The sequence below is a fragment of the Bos taurus genome, chromosome 1, assembly GCF_002263795.3.
Source record: "Bos taurus isolate L1 Dominette 01449 registration number 42190680 breed Hereford chromosome 1, ARS-UCD2.0, whole genome shotgun sequence".
Classification (NCBI taxonomy): domain Eukaryota; kingdom Metazoa; phylum Chordata; class Mammalia; order Artiodactyla; family Bovidae; genus Bos; species Bos taurus.
This window is the reverse complement of record NC_037328.1, coordinates 1,789,698-1,810,554: the sequence shown is the minus strand read 5'-3', so window position 1 is coordinate 1,810,554 and position 20,857 is coordinate 1,789,698. Positions and strand designations below refer to the sequence as shown.

The following is a 20,857-nucleotide window of genomic DNA, read 5'->3' as shown; positions in this document are numbered from 1 at the left end:
CCCCGTCTATTCTCCTCTGATGTCTCATCAAACACAAGATGACAGTCTTCCCACTCCAGAGATTCCAAGGATCTTAAAAGCTCTTGTGTCATGAACCAGGGACTAAGACCAAATATTTTGGCAGAAGATGTTCCTATCAGTCAGGAAATGAAAAGGATTTTAGGAGTTCTTCTGGCCTCCCCGATGGCTCAGCAGTAAAGAATTCGCCTGCAATGTAGGAGATGCCAGTTTGACTCCTGGGTTGGGAAGATCCCCTGGAGAAGGAAATGGCAACCCACTCCAGTATTCTTTCCTGGAGAATCCCATGGACTGAGGAGCCTGGTGAGCTACAGTCCATAGGGATGCAAAGAGTTGGACATGACTGAGCAACTACACATGCACGCCAGAGCTCTGTCAAGAATAAGGACCTGGGGCCAAAGATCAGATCTATACTTCTTATAATGTCACAATATCACAAGTTAGGATAGAAAAAGGAAAAAGAATAGAGACATTTAGTTTAGTTCTATCTTTTTTTTTGTTGTTAGAATACTTTTATAAACAGAAACTTTCTCATCAAATGTTTGATTCCTCTGAGATTCAGTGTGTAAAGGGAAGGTGGGTTAATGGTTTATTTTCTGCCTTTATTTACTAGTTTTCAAAATAAATAGATTTCCTCTGGTGACCAATTAGGATTTTTTACAAAAAGTACCTCATTGTGAATTTATGAATTGATTTCCCTTTGCTGGCTTTCAGTCCACTGTGGTTATTATTGGTGAACATTGGCCAGTAGATTTCTCTTTAAGCCGGGGTCTTGAGCCCTTTCCATCTGATCATTGACAATGTTTAATACTTTTCAAAAGGATTAATCTGAATTCAGATTTTAAATGGGAGTATATTACGACTGGAAGAGGGTTTTCCTCTCCATGCATTCCTGGGTTAATTATTGTTGAATGCTGAAATGTGGTTCCATGTGAATTTTATTGGGATTTTCCCTTCATAGGTATGGGAGGTATTGCCAGCATGCCGCCGCTGACCGCTGTTGCTCCTGTACCAATGGGCTCCATTCCCGTTGTTGGGATGTCTCCCCCACTAGTGTCATCTGTTCCTGCAGCAGGGGTGCCCCCCCTGGCCAATGGGGCGCCCCCGGTCATACAGCCTCTGCCTGCATTTGCTCATCCTGGTATGTGACCTGCTAAAGCCACAGGCTGAAGTTCTATATGTATTTTACTCGTCATTCTCATTAAGTCTTCTGTTTTCACACTTGGATTATATTTACATAGTATTTTATTCCAGAAGAAATAACCTTTTTTTTTTCATTTAATGTCTCATTTTGGGGAACAGCTAGTGTAGAGAGAGGGCATGAAATTACGTACCCTTGGCTGCCATTGTGCACAAAAGTGAAGTCAACAGCTAAAACCAAGAGCATAATTCCCTTTCAAGGGCTTGATGAGAGCAGCTCAAGTTTGAACAGCATTTGAACACTTTTTAGTTCCATGTATCACTTACTACCTTTCTTCAGCTGCCATGAACTGCTAATAAACAAGCCAATCCCTTAGGAGTAGAATTATGTGGGAGATAAAAAAAGAACATTGGCTTTTTTTTTTTGAAGAGGTATAATGAATCAGGCATAGAGGGGAAGGAAATCTAATGAATGACTATATTAAGCTTATAGTATTCCATGCTTGCTTAACTGAACAAAGGATTACAAAGTGTCTGGCTTAGCTAATTTCATTTTGAGACTTTATTCAAAGTCTTTCTTCCCTTTAAAGAAAAGGTGGCTTAGTGGTAAAGAGTCCACCTGCCTAAAGGAGACTCAAGTGTGATCCCTGGGTCAGGAAGATTCCCTAGAAGAGGAAATGGCAACCCACTCCAGTGTTCTTGCCTGGAAAATCCCACAGACAGAGGAGCCTGGTGGTCTACACATCATGGACTCGCAAGAGTTGGACACAACTTAGCAACTAAACAGTGACAACAGAGAAAAGCATAAAGTGTAGATGTAGATAGCCTTAGTCTAACAAATCTGAGTGGGTTCATATCAATATGGAAATTTTTTTCTTGTTTGATCTTTTAAGTACTTAGATAAGTCTGAGTACATTCAGTCATGATGGAGTGTGGGTTTGAGCCTAATCTGTGAGTCTGCCTACGCCCCTGGATTTATTACATCTGTCAGGATGTGTCTCTGTGACCTTTTGTTTTTAAGATGTTCTTGTCGCAGGTAGCTTGTCTCTCATAGGTGACCATGACTGTAGGTGACATGGCAGCTGAAAAAGTGCTTGCGATTATTTTTCCCGTGTTAACAGTGAATCCACGCCCCGTGTCTTGTTTTCTTTTGTGACAAATGGTGATTGTTGCAAGGCTGTAGGCCAGGTTGGGAGAAATGCTGGTTAAGGCTCAGAGTTTTTCTCCTGACACATAGCCTGAATGAGACTCAGACGCAGAAGCTGGCCTTCCGTGGCATCACGTGTCCTCTGGCCGAGACAGGTCTGTGACTTCTGGGCTCTGACTCTGGAACTGATGCTTCAGCTGCTTCAGTGCAGTTACAAATATGCCAGCTATCTATTTAAGCTATTGCTTCTTCAGCTGTAGGAACAGATACTATAAAATGTGATACTAAATGTTTAATGAAGAGCCCAACTTTGTGGATGTAAACATTACTACCTAGTAAGGTGGTTTTACGAAGGAACAAGAAAACATTTTTGGCTAGAGGGCAGGAAGCAAGGAGGGAATGACTGTTTTTGAGTCTAGAATGGTCAGAAGGGAGAAATAATTTCTGCCTTAGAAATTATTTGATGACTCAAAAAATTTTGATGACAATGCATTTTAATTTTTAAAAGGGAAACTTCTTATTTTTGTAGAATTAAAATTATCCAACATTTATTTTTACAGCTGCCACATTGCCAAAGAGTTCTTCCTTTAGTAGATCTGGCCCAGGGTCGCAGTTAAACACAAAATTACAGAAGGCACAATCATTTGATGTGGCCAGGTAAGTTTGCTTGTTTGCAAATGGATGTTTTGGTTGAAACTGTTGTCTGATTGACTCATAAATTTGAAAATGAATTAGCTACGTGTTCTTTACTTATCTTCTTTTATTTTGTAGCATGCTAATATTTGTCTTAATTCTGGATAATGTTCTAGATTTCATTATTTGTTTGTTGTAGCAATGACAGAATCAGAAACACTACTTTTCCTTAAAAAATTTAGTGGTTTTTTTTTTTTCCCATGAGGATGATAAATATGTAGTAGTCCATGGTTAACTATTTTGTGTCGGTCATTTGAAAGTTTCTGTGTCGGGGCTCCCTTGGTGGTCAGTGGTTAAGAATCCCCTGCCAGTGAAAGGGACAGCGGTTCAGTCCCACAGGCTTCGGGTCAGCTAAGCCCGTGTGCCACAGCCACTGAAGTGCCTCACGCTGTAAAATAAACAAGTTTATGTATAAAATATTTTATATGAAACTTAGAGTCAAAACTGGCTCTAATTTTATCTCAGATAATCTTATGAAGCCTGTGTGGACTGTTGGCAAAACTTAGATCAGTTTTTATGAAATGAGTTATTCAAGTTAGAGAAGAGCTCTTGTTAATTGGATATGTGGCTCGATTTTGGTAAAGCTTATGTGACCTGCTGCCTTGTATTTTGGCCAGTCTTGGTTTCCATTATCTTTTATGTTCTTATTTTACCCATATTTTCCCCTTGCATAATGCTGCTCTAAAATGAAAAATTAAGTCTCTTGATAAGCTGTCTCAAAACTTTTCAAATGAGAAGATGTAGATAAAAATGATTGATTGCATCTTTTCTTGTTTCAGTCCTCTTTATGAATCTTTCCTAAGTGAATCAAGTCATGTTTCCTCTTTAAAGAGAAGAGCATGTTGAATATAACTCAAAAATTCATTACCTTTAAAAAATTAATATAAAGAAAATCCATAAGCTGCAAAGCACTGTGTCAAATGCTTTATGCACAGTAACCCTTTTAATGCTCACCATCTTCTCCAGAAGATGACTATGGTTTTCTCTGTGTTATGAATGAGGAGGCTCAGAGAGTAAGTGACTTGCTCAAGGTAACTCATAAGTGATAGGGCCAACAGCTGAACTGAGGTCTTTCTGACTTTAAGGCAAATGTTCTTAAAATTTGCCCTAGTAACTTTGGTTAATTGTCGAATATAGGTTGTAAGGTGTCAGATAAGGAGTCTGGGGAAGCTAACGCTCAGAAACCCCAAACTCCCAACAAGGGACCATTTTTAAAGGCCAGGTGAAGGAAGGGAGTCACAGTGTGTTTGATCAGTTTCTGCACACCTCTAATTGATGGTGAGGTACCAGGGCAATGCCACAGGGGTTGATGCCGAAGCTGAAGCTCAGATATTTTGGCCACCTGATGCAAAGAGCCACACATTGGAAAAGACCCTGATGTTGGGAAAGATTGAGGGCAAAAGGAGAAGGGAGTGGCAGAGGATGAGGTTGCTGGATAGCATCACTGACTCAACAGACATGAATCTGAGCAAACTTGGGGAGCTAGTGAAGGACAGGGGAGCTTGACGTGCTGCAGGCCATGGGGCTGCAGAGTCAGACACCACTTAGCAACTGAACAGCAGCAACAGCAAGAGGCGGGTGGTTGATGTTATCAGTCCTTAGCTTCCAGCTTCCCTTTGGTGGAGTTTTATCATCTGTAAAACAAGTCAGAAATGTGCCTCAGACCCTGTTATCTAGGTACTTCAGGGAGGAACTAAGGATTCTATGACTGCCATATGGCACATCTGCTGATTAAATTGTTACCAGTTCTCCTGGCCCAACTGTGACTTTTGTCACTACATGTTCACATCCTTTCAATCATTAATTCTTGAGCCAGATTTCTGTGACTCAAGTGGGGCCTGGGAGACCACAGCTTTTCTACAAACAAGAGACAGGCAGAGGGAAAAAAGAGAGAGGCAGAGAACATGAGGGGAGAGGTCTGTCCGAGGAAGACCCTACAGCATTCTGCTTGGTTATAAAAACACTGTTGTTGTTTTTTTAATAGTTTCCTTCAGTATCTTAAGTTTCTAGAAAGTTTGTGTGATGTGGCATCTAACTTTTTGGATCATGCCTTTTTAGGCCTGTTTACATTCTCAGGAATTTGGCAGAAAACTATGATTTGATATGTGTAGTCTTAGGCACTTTGCGTTTTATATCCTACATTCCTGGGGTGGAGGGGAGAGATAATTGGCTTCTTGACGAATTGGGAAGAGTTGGAATCTGCAAAATATTAGTTTAACATGAGAGATTTGTTGCAGAAATAGGCACAGCAGAATAGACCTCGGTAAATGATTTTACGGAGAAATACATAAAACTTGAAACAGTAAATTTTTATAAGTACTTTTCAAGTGTTTGGGAGCAGTTTCTGTGCTTTAAGCAGTGTACATAGTAAGAATAAGGACACAGATAAAGTACATAAATGAGGATTAAAAATTCACTTTAACATGTGAGAAATAGATATTTTTGTTGAAATGAAAGGACATTGCACATGGGGCGTTAGTTGTAATCTGTCCTGGAAGTGGAATGCCATTTTTTTTTACTGTCAGCTCAATCATCATGTTTAAATTACCCTATATAAACAGCGGGCTCTTAACAAACCGTGGGTACAACCAGTGTGATACTGTGTGGGAACTGATCTAAGGAACTGATCACCAGGGAGATCTACACCCGAGCTGGCTGCTGGTCAGGGGTTTCCTGAGGTCAGGGGTGCTACACATTGGCAGGAAAGACCAGCCCTGCGTCGCAGTCAGGAGCAGAACTCCTTCCCTTCCTTTCTACGCTGCCGAGAAGTGTTCTCTCCTCTCTCGGAAACTCCACATGTGGGCATGTAAATTCTCAGAATGAAATAACTTCCCTTCATTAGGAAATCCATCATGTATTTTGGTGTAAGACTGTTAAACATTTTTAAAAAATTAATACCTTTAAAGGCAGTTGCTTTTGTTTGCTGTCCACATGGCTTTTAAAACCAAAAGAAGACTGGATGTTACTGTGATCACCTCAGTTCCTAGGAGATTTTCCATCCTTTTGTAGAACCTTTAAATTAGTTTAATTGTATGTATAACTTGAACCAGCCACTTGGTCTGTCCTGTTTACTCAAAGTAATAGGAAGCTCAAAATAATGAGCTTATCTGTATGCAGAGAAAGGGTTGTAACCTTAAGAAATGAAAAAAATCATGATGGAAAATTCTGAAATAGTGATTAGAAAGGGAATAAAATGTTAAAGCTAGTTTTCTAGAAAGTTCTTACTTTTTAAAGAACTGGAATGTGCAGGTCCTTGCTGTTCACCCTCTTTTCCTGTCTTTCCTCCCACAGTGTCCCTCCTACAGCTGAGTGGGCTGTTCCTCAGTCATCCAGGCTGAAATACAGACAGCTCTTCAATAGTCATGACAAAACCATGAGTGGACACCTAACAGGTATTTACACATAAGAATTAATTTAGTGAAATATGGTCTCCGTTCTAAATGTAAATTGTTTCTAGATATTGGGCCAAAGATTTTCCAGACTTTGCTCTATTTACCTGTACTTCTTTCTAAACAGTGTTTTCATTGTTCCTTTTATCTCATCGACTGATTGATAAGTTCTCATCAACTGATAAGGCCACAGTTACTTCATTCTCCACTGCCTCAGGCTTTTGCTTCTTGGTAATAGAACCTAGACCAAGGATCCCCCAGCATCCCAAATGCCACGAGTGTGCAAATCAAAGCACTAGAAAGGAACACTGCTATGAAGGAAACCTGGTTCACCTTCTGAAGTCCAGCTTTGGAGGTCAACTTGAAACTGCCTACTCAAAGAATCAGTGATGACTGCAGGGGCGGGGTGAAAGGGGAATGATTGGGGAGTTTGGAACCTGGCCTTGCCACTTACCAGCTGGAGTTCAATTTACCTACTTGGATCTTATTTCTTCATGTATAAAAGGTCAGAGTTAAGTTACATGCTCTCTGTGAATTAAAAAAAAGGTTCTGTTGTCTACATCAGAAAGACTCAAATGATTTTATGATGCTGTCCAGAAATCTTTCTAATAAGGGGTTGTTGTTGTTTAGTTGCTCAGTCATGTCCAGCTCTTTGTGACCCATGGACTGTAGCACTCCAGGCTTCCCTGTCCATCACCAACTCCTGGAGCTTACTCAAACTCATGTCCATTGAGTCGGTGAAGATTCCCTGAGTTGATTTATCTGATACACCTCATTAGATGGGTATCCCCCTGTTCCTTCCCAACTTGATGTATATACTATTGCATGGTCTTAAAAGATACACTCATAAAAAAAAGAGTTCTTCTTTAATCAAAGTGATATAAGTAGCTGTACAATTCTAGGCTTCCCTTGTGTCTCAGATGTTAAAGAGTCTGCCTGCAATGCAGGAGATCTGGGTTTGATCCTTGGGTTGGGAAGATCCCCTGGAGGAGGGCATGGCAGTACACTCCAGTTTCCTTGCCTGGGGAGTCCCACGAACAGAGAAGCCTGGTGGCTACAGTCCGTGGGTTTGCATAGAGTTGGACAGGACTGAGTGACTAACATACGCACAACAGAATTCTGGAGCTGCTATTCTTGCTAGTCCTTTTCTCAAAGAGGTATTTTATTATCTCCTTGCATTCTGAAACAGTGACTGTGTTATTTGGTTATTCATATGCTAATCTCAGAAGCTAAAAAGTCTTAGTCATTGTTTGAACTAAACTTTTGACTTCATTGAATTATCTCTGTCCTTTACATTCCTGCTTCCTTGCCCAATCATGGGTACCCATTATAGGCTTTGTGAACTTGAGATTTCATTTATATCCTTAATATTTTCTTCTAAGCCAGTACTCTTTTCATGAATGCAGGCTTCCTCAGGAGGTTGCTCTGTTATGCTAAGATACTGTCTTCACTGTTGCTGATCTAGTTTAATGTTTCTTAACCTGACCTTAAGACTTAACAGAGTCCCATATTAGAATTGCAGAAGACAATAGGGATCACAGACTTTCTCTTTAAAGGGCAAAATACTAAATAGTTTAGGCTTTCAGTCATACACTGTTGTAACTATTCAGCTTTGCCATCGCAGTATGAAAGCAGCCACAATATGTTAAGTGAATGGGCATAGCTATGTTTCAGTGAAACTTTATTTACAAAAACAGCTGGAGGACTGGAGAACGCCTATGGACTGTGGTTTACCAATTCCCGTTCTAGATCATTTCCCTCATTTCAGAGACGAAAGAACTTCCTCTTAGAGAGGGAAAGTGATTTTATTAATGTCACATGTCATTAGAGAGTGGAAGAGTCAAGAGTGGAATCCATATCTCCTGATATCCAGGTCCAGGGCTAGTTTTTAAAGTTTATTGTTACATTTTTTATCAAGTAAGTGAAATATGAACTTTCTTTTATATAGTTCTGTAGTGGGCACAGTGTTGTTACAAGTATAAATGAAAGCTTTCACTAAACTTATGCTGATTCTACTTTTATATTGCCAGTATTCTAAATGCAGTGAAAGAAAGAGTTAGTCCCTTAGTCATATCTGACTCTTTGCAACCCCATGGACTGTAGCCTGCCAGGCTCCTCTGTCCATGGAATTCTGCAAGCAAGAATACTGGAGTGGGTAGCGTTCCCTTCTCCAGGGGATTTTCCCGACTCAGGAATCGAATCCCAGTCTCCTGCATTGCAGGCACCATTTCAGCCACCAGGGAAGCCCTCTAAATACAGTGTTAGAGACTAAATAAAATGATCGGTGAACTTTCCTCATTCCAGTATACCGAAGACCAAGCAAAATATTATACATGATAATCTCCCCAGCATAATTGCTACCACTTTGCATTCCTTGATCTATTACCTGTCATCCTGGGCCCACGCCTTGGAAATCATTGAAGGACATGAGACATTTGTCGCTCTCTTCTTAACACTAGTTTATTTAAACATTCAAAATCTTCCATTGTAGGCTTCCTGGTATCTAAAGCTAGTTTCATGCCAGAAATGAAGATATATACACAAGTATTTTAAGAAATGAGAGCTAATTTTGAGAGGAAAGTTGAAATTCCAGGAATTCTTCTTTATCACAAACCTAGGAAATGGCTGTGATATTGGCCATTTATGCAACCATGAGCAATTTTTTTTTTTAAGTCTGCATAATGAAATGGGTAGAAGAGTTTTCTCTAAGGTTACTTCCTCTTTTGAGATTCTCTGACTCTTGTCTAAATTTGATAGTCATCATGATGGAGGTGGCAGAGGGTGGCAGATGATATTGCATTTAGAGAGGACACGTTTCAGCTTTGTGAATAAAAACCTGATACAAATAGAGATGGTCACCTGGACCAAAGGGCAGGTTATATATTGAAACTCTTATTTTTTACATACTCATTCCTCATTAAACATCTATTTAACAAAAATTTATTGGCTGTGTGCCAGGCGCTATGCTTTGTGTTTTTTCCCTTTTTCACTGGGGCTTAATTTCCTTATTGAAAAGCCCATTGGGTAATAGCAAATATTGTTTAAAGCACTGTGATTGCATGAGATTGCATAGTACCTGTGTGCAGAACACTGATCTTCCTAGACAGTGAAGATTTGCTGATTCATCTTTATTTTTTTTCCTGGCTTTCATTTAGGTCCCCAAGCAAGAACTATTCTTATGCAATCAAGTTTACCACAGGCTCAGCTGGCTTCAATATGGTAAGGAATGAAAAGTCCCTTGGTTTATATAAAGTGGAAATTTTATTTCTTAAATAGATAGGGCCTAATGAGTCTTTAGATTGACACTGTTATTTATCAGGGGTGATATATGGAGTATGCTTAATTTTTCAGTGAGTTTTAACTCACAATGATTCAGTAGTTAAAATGATTTAAAGTTGTCCCTTTTACTACCCTCTTTTGATTTTTAAAAATACAGAAGCAGAGAGATTAATATAATGAATTCTCAAGAACTCATCAGTTCAGTTCAGTTCAGTGCAGTTGCTCAGTCGTGTCCTACTCTTTGCGACCCCATGAATCGCAGCACGTCAGGCTTCCCTGTCCATCACCAACTCCCGGAGTTCACTGAGACTCACGTCCATCGAGTCAGTGATGCCATCCAGCCATCTCATCCTCTGTCGTCCCCTTCTCCTCCTGCCCCCAATCCCTCCATAACACATCCTAAATAAATGTCCCCTCATGGCTAGTCCTGCCTCTCCCCTTCTTTCAATTATTTTAAGCCAAATCTCAGTCATTATATCATTTCCATCTGCAAATATTTCAGCCTGTATCTTGAGAAGACGTAGGAATTTTTTTTCTACATGACCATAATACTAAAAGTCCACTTAAAACTGTTAATAGGAATTCTTATCATTAAGTTAATCAGATAGTGTTTAAATTCCTTAGATTGTCTCATAATTTTTTATAGCTGATTTGTTCAAATCAGGACTAAAATAAATCTATATTTTGTAACAGATGGTTGATACCTTTTAAGTCTCCTTTAACCTATAAATTTCCCCTGGTCTTATTCTCCCCTTTCCCTTACCCACCCCCACCAAAAAAACCCCCAGATCATTTGTCCTATGCTTTCTTCCAGCCCACCTTTAGCTGATTGCACCCTTGTGGTGTTAATTCATTCTTGTATTTCCTGTAGATTGGAAATTAGATCTAAGGTAGAGTTTCTCCACCTCAGTGCTGTTGACATTTTTGGCATGATAACTCTTTGCTGGTTAAGTAGTGTCTCTGGCCTCTGCCGACTCCAGTAGTATGATCCCCCCCGTCCCCCACATGTGACCATCAGAAATCCAGACACTGACAGATGTTCTTTGCTGTACCAAATCAATCAGTGTTTGAGAACTACTGATTCAGATCTGAGGAGAACCACTTGTCAGATTCAAATTTGATTTTTTTTTTTTTGCAAAGTGCATCAGAGATGATACTGAGTACTTTTATCAGGAGGCACACAAATGTCTCTCTATTTTGTAATTAATTTTTGTTTTTTTTCCGGCTGTGCCGCGTGGCTTACGAGAGCTTAGTTCTCTAACCAGGGATCAAACCTGTACCCTCTGCAATGGAAAAGCAGAGTCCTATCCACTGGACCACCAGGTGGTTCTCTGTAATGATTTTTAGTAGCTATTGATGAGCATTGCCTAAATCCTGTAGGATTCTTTACACTTAAATATTAACTAGAATGGTTTCTTCAGGAGTGTTTCTTTCTCAGTTATGCATTATTCATTGATTCTGCCAGGAAGATAAACCCGGTCTGCACTGCTTACCTGCTAGGATCCTAATTTTGCTGCAGGCACGTTGATTTGGTTGTTTCATAAGTGGTCAAGCTCTAGGTCAAGCCCAGCCTGGCCCTTTCTGTTTTGTATTAAAGAGCCTACCTTTTGCATTAGAGTAATAATAGACCAGTTAGCAAACATCTTATCTCTGTGACACATCCAGACCTCTTGAAGTCTGGATGTGTACCAGTATCCTAGGACCCTCTGAAATAAAAGCTAAAGACCTCACATTTATGGAGGTTGGTTGTTTTCATGACGCTAGCATATAATGAAATGTGTGTACCAGCATCTGGAGGCAAAGAAGGGGTGACTGTAAAGAGACAGGGAAATTTGGGCAGTGATGAAACTGTTCTGTTTCATTGTAGTAGCCATACAACTGATTGTGTTTGTCAAAACTCACAGAACCATACTGTATAAAAGGGGTGGATATTACGGAAATTGTACCTTAAAAAAAAAAAGTTTATGCCACCTGAGGAAATTTCAGACTTTGGAGGAGTTTCTTGATTTATGGCATCAGCAAAGCCCAGTTAGTTGCTCAGTGTAGCGTCTGTTCTGTTGACATCTTAGTGAACAGCTTTGTTGTCTTGCATTCTCTTTTTGGTGTCCAGTTGTTTTTTTAAAAAGTCATATTCTTGGACTTGCTGGGGAAGGTCTGTTTAATTAGCTAATCCTAAATTAAGATTATAAAGAACAGTGGTGATTAAATCGTGAGGTTAAGGAACAGAAAACATCTTGCCTCTGGTTGGAGGCCGTGAAGACCCACACTTGGAGTCCTGGATCAGGGGTTGGTCCAGTTAGCTAAATGTTGTCTGCAGCTGATTTTGTAGGTGAAGTTTTGTTGTAAAGACAGCTGTGCCCATTCATTTCTTTGTATACTGTCTGTGGCTAGTTTCCTGCTGGAGCAGCAGAATTCAGTGTGATAGTGATTGTGTGTTCTGCAAAGCTTAAACATTTAGTATCTGACCTGATAGTCTGTGGAGCGTGGTGTTTAAACACACATGGAATGTGAGTATGACATAGCTTAAATGGGTGCAAGGACTGAGAAGCATGTAATTATAATCGCAGTTAACATCTGTTGAATGCTGAGCACCATCCCAGCTAGATGGGTTGTCTCATTTTGTCTTTGTAACAGTGGTATGAAGTCGGTACGATTTTTATAAATGGAGGTACAGAAGGACTCAACTGGCATAGAGTCAGAATGAGAAAACAGATCATTGAAATCACTTGTGAATAGTAACGAGCATGCATTTTCATGAAACTAGATTACAATGAACTTTCTGTTGAATAGGAATCTTTCTGACATTGATCAAGATGGAAAACTCACAGCAGAAGAATTTATCCTGGCTATGCACCTCATTGATGTAGCTATGTCTGGTCAACCACTGCCACCGGTCCTGCCCCCAGAATACATTCCACCTTCCTTTAGGTAAGGAATATTTGGTTCTCATAAGAAATTGTGTGCTAAGTATGTTCATTTCAAACTTGGCTTTGTTGGCTGTATATCTTATGTTCATTTTTTCTTCTTGGCAAGTGAATGAAATCTCCACGTATTGAACTGAATCTTCTTAGGCAGCTTTTGTGTTAATCTTTGCCTGTTCCGTACTTTAAAGTACTTAAATAGACTGTTAGTAAAACAATCAGGTATAACATCACAAAGTTGGTGCTTTTGAGACTATCCATGTAATCAAAACTCACCAAATGTTAAAGTGAAACATCAGCCTGCACATAGAAAATAAATAACCGAGATTCTGCCTGTGAATTCTACACATTCCAGAGGTAACAAAATGCTGGCAATGTAGAAATTATAATCAGCAAAATAATGAAAGAAAATTATCCTGGTCTGAATTACAATCTCAGTGGAGAGGTCAAGAGGGTAGTTCAGAGTCCAATTGGGAGGACTGGTATCCCCCACCCACACACAGCCGTGTACGCATAGCCCTCTCAGACAACTGCCTCTCAAAGCTTTAACTCAAAAGACAAATTTGAGCTCTTACAAGTGCACAGAAGAACAAAAGAAGCCCAGATAAGAATTTCTGTCCCGATTCCTCCAATGTCGGGAAAGATTAGGGGCAAAGTCTCCATAAAAGTATGAGACATGGAACCATTGCGGTCAGCACATATGAAGTACGGGGAAGCTGAGAACACAGTGTAGGAAGAAACCAGTAGCTGGACAGTTTGTTCATAAAATCTCACAGCTGCAAGAATCATAAGAGACACTTAACACTGGTGGGTATGTTTGTATGTGTATGTGTGTGTGTGTGTTAGTTGCTCAGTTGTGTCTGTCTCCAGGCTTCTCTGTCCATGGAGGTTCTGCAGGCAAGAAGAATGAAGTAGATTGCCATGCCCTCCTCCAGGGGATCTTCCCAACCCAGGGATCAAACCCGGGTCTCCTGCATCGCAGGCAGACTCTTTGCCATCTGAGCTGCAAGGTGGAAGCTGACATAAAGAAAGCATAGAAAGAAGATAGGTAGACTGGTTTAAAAGAGAAAGATAATGGGGAAAGTGACACTAGCTGGTAAACGATGTGATTTGTTTTAAGGACTATTAAGTGTAGTCATTCCATGTGTTTATTAAGAGAGCAAATGTAGAGATTCTGGAAAGGGAAAGGAGATGCTCACAATTAGCGGAGTTGCTAGTCTTCCCTTGGAAGAATTTAATATTCCATAGGAAGGAAACTATGTCTCAGACACTGCTCCAACCACTTGATGATTGTTAACTGATTTAATCCTTTGAAATTGTCCTAATTTTGTGATGGTTCTAAATACTTAAATGAACTTGGGATTCATAGTCTGATGACATTCAGATATTCATTTTTTAAAAACTCTTTATATAAATGGAGAAGAGCACATCTTTATCTTTTCCTCACCAAAAATGTCATCTGCTCCATTTTCTATGGCATAATCTTTAAAAGGTGGTTTTTCATGGTTTGCTCAATTCTATCTTGGCAGCTAGACGTGAAACCATTTTCTTTTTTCCACAATTGCAGAAGAGTTCGATCTGGTAGTGGTATATCTGTCATAACCTCAACTTCGGTGGATCAGAGGTTGCCAGAGGAACCAGTTTTGGAAGATGAACAGCAACAACTAGAAAAGAAACTACCTGGTAAGACAGTCTTCATATTTGAATTTTACAGCCTGTTAGAGATTTTCTGTCTCTAGGGCAAAGATGGAGGTAAAATGTATTTAGCTAATGACATTATTGCTATGTTTCTTTACCTGACCTTAGTCAGAAAGGAGACACTTTGCATATGCTTTTTGGATTTTAATATATGTATAGAATGTACTGATGCACCTTTGTTCTAGCTCTGAAATTGAAATCTATTTAACACTTACCAGAAATTTTATAAATGTTATCTATTAAGCACTGAAAATTGATAAGTCTTTAAGGTAATGGCTTAATACCACCAGTATAGAAATAGAATATAAAGTTGCCGTCTGTTGTTTTCTCATGTTGTTATAGAATCGAAAGCTCCTTGATAGCAAGAAGCTATTTTAAATTTAATAGGAACCTAATTTAAATTACCCTCATTTACAATGAGAAATTCATCATACTATTAAAATATTCTCTGGTGGTTATGAATTATTAATATGAGATGGTAATTGATACTAAGACACCCTGATGAAATTTATTATGGAGTCAAGAGAAAATGGTAAATACCCTGTCAGTGTCATTTTGCTGCATTTCAGGTGCTCAGGGAATAATCGACCTGCTGAGGACACTACTAGCTCTCCCGCCCTCCTCTTCAACTAAATTACTTTTTGTTCACTGAAACTGCTTCCGGAAAATGTTCTTTGTGGAAGTGTGTTGAGTAGAGTGAAGAATCTGAACGTTAATAATACATGGTCCATGCCCTCTAGAAGGTTAGGATACAACTGAGGATTTAAGACATCCATATAAACACCATCAAAGCAATGCATAACTGTGATAAATTCATGAAGGCAGAATTATAGATACACAGCAGAGCTTACTTGTGGTTGGTTAGCACAGACTGGCAAATACACTGGCAGTTAAATCTCTATGGAAGAGGTCACAGTGGAGTTGAGATTTGAAGATCAACAGGGTCATTACAGGGCTGGGAAAGAGGAACATTTCAGGTTAATAATCATGGGAATAAAGTCTTCAAGCAAATAAGGACAGGAATCCTTAGAATTTGGAATTTTCTTTTTCTGTTGGTGGAAGATATTTAATTCTTTTTTGGCTGCACTGGGTCTTCATTGCCATGCAAGGGCCTTCTATAGTTGAGGTGAGCTGGATCAACTCTGAATTATGGTGTGTGGGCTTCTCATTGCAGTGGCTTCTCTCTGTTGCTGAGCAAAGGCTCTGGACAAGCTGGTTTCAGTAACTGGAGCTCTCAGGCTTAGTTGTCCCACGGTGTGTGGAGTCTTCCTGGAAGACTTCCTGGACATCGAACCCATGTCCCCTGCATTGGCAGGTGGATTCCTGTCTACTGTGCCACCAGGGAAGTCCAACATTTTAAGTTTTGAACAAGATGTGACATTATTAGAGGTTTTGGTTAATGCGTTCTTTCTTTCAACAGCTGTTTATTATGTGCCTCTGTGTATCAGAAATGGGGCCAGATTTTGGAATTAAAAAGGTATATAGGGACTTTCAGTTTTTGTTTTTTTTTTTAATTGAGGTAAAATTTGCTTAACATAATATTGATCATTCAAAGTCAGCTAGTCTGGGTGCCTTAAACAGCAGCAATTTACTTCTTACAGTTCTGGAGGATAGAAAAGTGCATGATCAGGATGCCATCCAATTCTGTTCCTGGTGAGTGCGCTTTTCCTGACTTGCAGATGGCTGCATTCTCACCAGATCCTCACTTGGCCTTTTCTGGGTGTGTACTTTTGCCTGGAAAATCCCATGGATGGAGGAGCCTGGTGGGCTGCAGTCCATGGGGTCGCTAGAGTCGGACACGACTGAGCGACTTCACTTTCCCTTTTCACTTTCATGCATTGGAGAAGGAAATGGCAACCCACTCCAGTGTTCTTGCCTGGAGAATCCCAGGGACGGGGAACCCTGGTGGGCTGCCGTCTATGGGGTCACACAGAGTCGGACACGACTGAAGCGACTTAGCAGCAGCAGCAGCAGCACATGAAAAGAGAAAGATGACTCTCTCTTTTCTTATAAGGCCACTAATTCATAACGAAGGTCCCATAGTCATGACTTTATCTTAACCTGAATTATAAAGGTCCCCTCTCCAAATACCAGCCCACTGCTTCCACGTCTGAATTGATAGGGTGGAAAACACTCAGTCCAAAACAATGGCCATAGCTAGTTACTCAACATTCTCCCTTTTCCCCAGTCCCTAGTAATCATCAGCCTGCTATCTGTGTCTTTGGATTTACCCCCTCTGAATATTTCATAGAAATAGTATTATGCAGTTGGTGTTCTTTTGTCTGGCTTCTTTCACTTAGCGTAGTATTTTTGAGATTTTATCCACAATGTTGTTCAGTTGCTCAGTTGTGTCCTACTCTTTGCAACCCCATGGACTGCAGCATGCCAGGCTTCCCTGTCTTTCACCATCTCCCAGAGTTTGCTCAAACTCATGTCCATCGAGTCGGTGATACCATCCAACCATCTCATCCTTTGCTGTCCCTTTCTCCTCCCACTTTCAATCTTTCCCAGCATCAGGGTCTTTTCTAATGAGTCAGCTCTTTGCATCAGGTTTCCAAAGTATTGGAGCTTCAGCTTCAGCATCAGTCCTTCCAATGAATATTCAGGACTGATTTACTTTAGGATTGACTGGTTTGATATCCTTGCAGTCCAAGGGACTCTCAAGAGTCTTCTCCAACACCACAGTTCAAAACCATCAGTTTTTCGATTTTCAGCCTTTTTTGTGGTCCAAGACCCCCTGGAGAAGGGAATGGCTACCCACTCCAGTATCCTGGCCTCCAGAATTCTATGGACTGTATAGTCCATGGGGTTGCAAAGAGCCAGACATGACTGAGTGGTTTCCACTTTCACTTTTCTCACATCCATACATGACTACTGGAAAAAGATAGCTTTGACTATATGGACCTTTGTTGGTGAAGTGATGTCTCTGCTTTTTGATACGCTGTCTAGGTTTGCATGTATCATTTACTTCATTCCTTTCTCTGGCTGAGAGGACTTGCAGTTTTAAAGTGGGGGAGTGAAATGGGTGTTGCCTCTTCTGAAACTACAAAGGAGCAAAAAGAACAAGAAAACAAAACGTGCTTACCATCTCTGATCTCTCATCTAACTGCCGTGTTTAAGGAAAGTGTCTTCAGTGGAGGCCAGGCAGGAACGTGGGAAGAAGCCAAAAGGATGCTCACAGCTACATATCTCAAGACAAAGTGTGAAGTGACAGTTCTTGAAATAGATTGGGAACAATGGGAATGGCGTGCTGCACAGGCTGGGAGCGAGAGCTTCCAGTGTCTGGGGTTGGCTCCCAGGAGAAGCATGTGAGGCAAACACAAAGCTGAGTTGACACTGCTGAAAACACAGAAGGGACATAGAGCATGGAATTTTTTTTTTTTTTTTTAAGTAAAATAAAATGGGTGCAAACAGTGTTAGCAAGGATCAGAGAAAAAAAATTGTTGACCTGAGGATCGTCTAAAATTCATTACCTTGGTGTTCTTCAAAGAAGGAAACTGAATAATAGGTTGGAAAAACTAGTTTACTGAGTGTCCTCTGCATAGTGATTAGGGCACAACCTGCTCTTCAGTGTGAAACCCAGGAGGAGACGTATCATCTTAGCTCTATTTCCAGAAACCATTCTATTTGTTAAAATTGAAAACAGAATGGCACAGTTTTATGCAAAGGAAAAAGAGATAGAAAGGGAAGGACTTTCCTGGTGGTCCAGTGGTTAAGACTCTGGGCTCCCAATGCAGGGAGCTAGGGTTCAATTGCTGGTTGGGGAATTAAGATACCTCACGACTGCTGGCCAAAGAAAAAGAGGTAGAAAAGGAGAAGTTTGTGGTATAGCGGAGAGAGAGGGTCAGTTGCTGAACCAAGGTCGTAGAAAAAGGAAAGGATAAAGTAACAGGGAAGGTATGGAGAATGAGTGGTGATGGAGAAGTTCTGTCGAAAGATTATTCCAGAAACTGAGTTTTGGGCGTTCTGAATGCTGTGATGCGGTTCATCTGCAGGGGAGGGTATGTAAACGAGACGCTGAGTGTAAGGGCCTGTACCTGGGTGCTTATTCGTGAGGGCAGAGGCAGGCGGGAAGCTTAGGGAGTTCGTATCTGCAGGTCCGTTACTCATTGACGATGTGCTGTGGAGTTTTTCCTTTGAAAGTGTCTGTTGAACATCATATGGCTTTTCATAATCGTCCTGTCTCTTGTCTGAAAGTAACCTTTGAAGATAAGAAGCGGGAGAACTTTGAACGGGGCAACCTGGAGCTGGAGAAGCGGAGACAAGCGCTCTTGGAGCAGCAGCGTAAAGAGCAGGAGCGCCTGGCCCAGCTGGAGCGGGCAGAGCAGGAGAGGAAGGAGCGGGAGCGCCAGGAGCAGGAGCGCAAAAGACAACTGGAGCTGGAAAAGCAGCTAGAGAAGCAGCGGGAGCTGGAGCGGCAGAGGGAGGAGGAGCGAAGGAAGGAAATCGAGAGGCGGGAGGTGAGCAGCTGGAAACAGTCATGTCATTAACACGGGCGCTCTTCTAGAATCGTTAAAGTGTCAGTAGTGTATCAGGCCTTCCCTGATGGCTCAGCAGGTAAAGAATCCACCTGCAGTGCAGGAGATGGCAGGAGACACAGGTCCGATCCCTGGTCTGGGGAACTGAGATTCGCACATGCCATGTGCTTAGTCGCTCAGTCGTGTCCAACTCTCTGCAACCCCGTGCACTGTAGCCCCGCCAGGCTCCTCTGTCTATGGGATTCTCCAGGCAAGAATACTGGAGTGGGTTGCCATGCCCTCCTCCAGGGGATCTTCCTAACCCAAAGATCCGAACCTAGGTCTCCCACATTGCAGGCAGATTCTTTATACCATCTAAGTTTGAAGAAACAAAATTTTAAGAAGGCATAAAAATATGGCCATCCCTGATGGCTCAGTCGTAAAGAATCTGCCTGCCAGTGCAGGAGATGTGGGTTTGATCCCTGGAATGGGAAAATCCCCTGGAGAAGGAAATGGCACCCAGTCCAGTATTCTTGTCTGGAAAATCCCATGGACTGAGGAGCCTGGCAGGCTGTACTCCTTGGTGTCACAAAGAGTCAGAGACAAGTGAGTGACTGAGCACACACAACAATAATACATTAACCCAGTCTTGTTTTTTTCTTTTTACAATTCAGTAGTTTTAGTTATTCACAAAGTTGTGTGACCATCACCACTGATTTATCACCCTGAAAAGAAATTCGTTAACCATTAAGGAGTTACTATTCCCCTTTCCCATTGCGCCTTGCCCTGAACAACCACAGATTTACTTTCTGTCTCTACACCTTTGCCTATTCTGGACATTTTGGATAAACGGAATGATAGAATATGTGGCTTTTTGTGTCTGGCTTTCACTTTCAAGGTTCATCCAGTGTGTAGATTGAATAAATACCTATTCCTTTTTATAACTGAGTAATATTCCATTACCTGGATAGACAACATTTTATTTATCTACTCATCAATTTGATGGACATTTGGTTTTTGTTTTTTTTTTTCCTGCCTTTTGGGTATTTTGAATAACATTGCTGTGAACATTCATATACAAGTTTTTGATAACTGAGTCTTATGACAAACTATTGCTATCAATTATGTATTTTTTAGCCTTTTTTCTGCATTCATATACACATATAGAAATAGAAAGGTTCATATGGTAGAGAGGCTGAGCGTTTACTGAAATTGTTTTTTAAACCACTGTAATGGTACCACACTAAATAATTAAAGTGTTTGTCACCTTTTTCTTTTTCCACTTTAGAAAACAAGTCTAGTAATCTTTACTGTATTTTATGGAAGGCTTCCTAAATTTGGTGCCATACCTGGATGTGGGCCAAGCCAATCTCTTGTCTGTCTTTCCAGTTTTAGTATGTTGTGACAGAAGCAATGCCATGATCCTCTTGTGTGGATGAAATGTATTTTAAAGATGAGGGATTTTTTTCTTTATAAAAAAATAATATGGTTTCATCTCCTGATGAATGCTTTTGAAAACTTCTAGCTTCTAAGGTGCCTTTTCATTTAGGCACATACACACAGATAATAGCAAGATTTTCCTTTCCAGAATGACAACCAAAAGATAGGCCACCTTTCCTTCTTTAATTTTTTTTTTTAAAGCATTTCAGAGTGTTTGTTCAGAACTATATAATGGCATTTACGATGTGCCAGGCATTGGTTAAGTTCCTGGAGATGTTGTGGTGACTAGGTACCCACCTGTCCTCCAGGCCCTTACAGTGTAGCTGGAGCACAAATGTGTAAGAAGCAGTTATGATACAATGAAGAGTGCCAGGTGCCCTGACACTTCCTCTGCCCAGCAGCCATCAGAGTCAGGGTTGAAGAGAGCTGACGTTGCTGGAAAAATTACAGAGCCTTCTGTGCTAACAAGGAAACAAATGATTAGGGACATAGGAGTCATGGACTTTTAAAGCTTGAGATAAATAATTTCTCCTATGACAGAAGAAATAATAATTACTCGTTTGATGGAAGAAAGTTTTTTTTGTTTTGTGTGTTAGTTCTGGGGGTTTTCCTAGGTTAACTTGCCTTTTTTGAAAAGATAATTTTGTTGTATTTATTTGTCTGCTTTAGGCTGAG

The 20,857-nt window shown here is 40.6% G+C and overlaps 1 protein-coding gene across 8 annotated transcripts in view; it reads left to right on the top strand.

The window, feature by feature from the left end:
• Positions 1-20,857, top strand: part of ITSN1 (intersectin 1) — a 253,901-nt gene that overhangs the window by 98,168 nt on the left and 134,876 nt on the right. For all 8 annotated transcript variants that reach the window (XM_024993603.2, XM_024993592.2, XM_024993595.2 and 5 more), the window contains 7 exons: positions 980-1,159; positions 2,866-2,962; positions 6,290-6,390; positions 9,543-9,606; positions 12,457-12,594; positions 14,155-14,270; positions 18,483-18,745. In XM_024993603.2, coding sequence (XP_024849371.1) covers positions 980-1,159; positions 2,866-2,962; positions 6,290-6,390; positions 9,543-9,606; positions 12,457-12,594; positions 14,155-14,270; positions 18,483-18,745 — 959 coding nt within the window. The remainder of the gene's footprint in view (positions 1-979; positions 1,160-2,865; positions 2,963-6,289; positions 6,391-9,542; positions 9,607-12,456; positions 12,595-14,154; positions 14,271-18,482; positions 18,746-20,857) is intronic.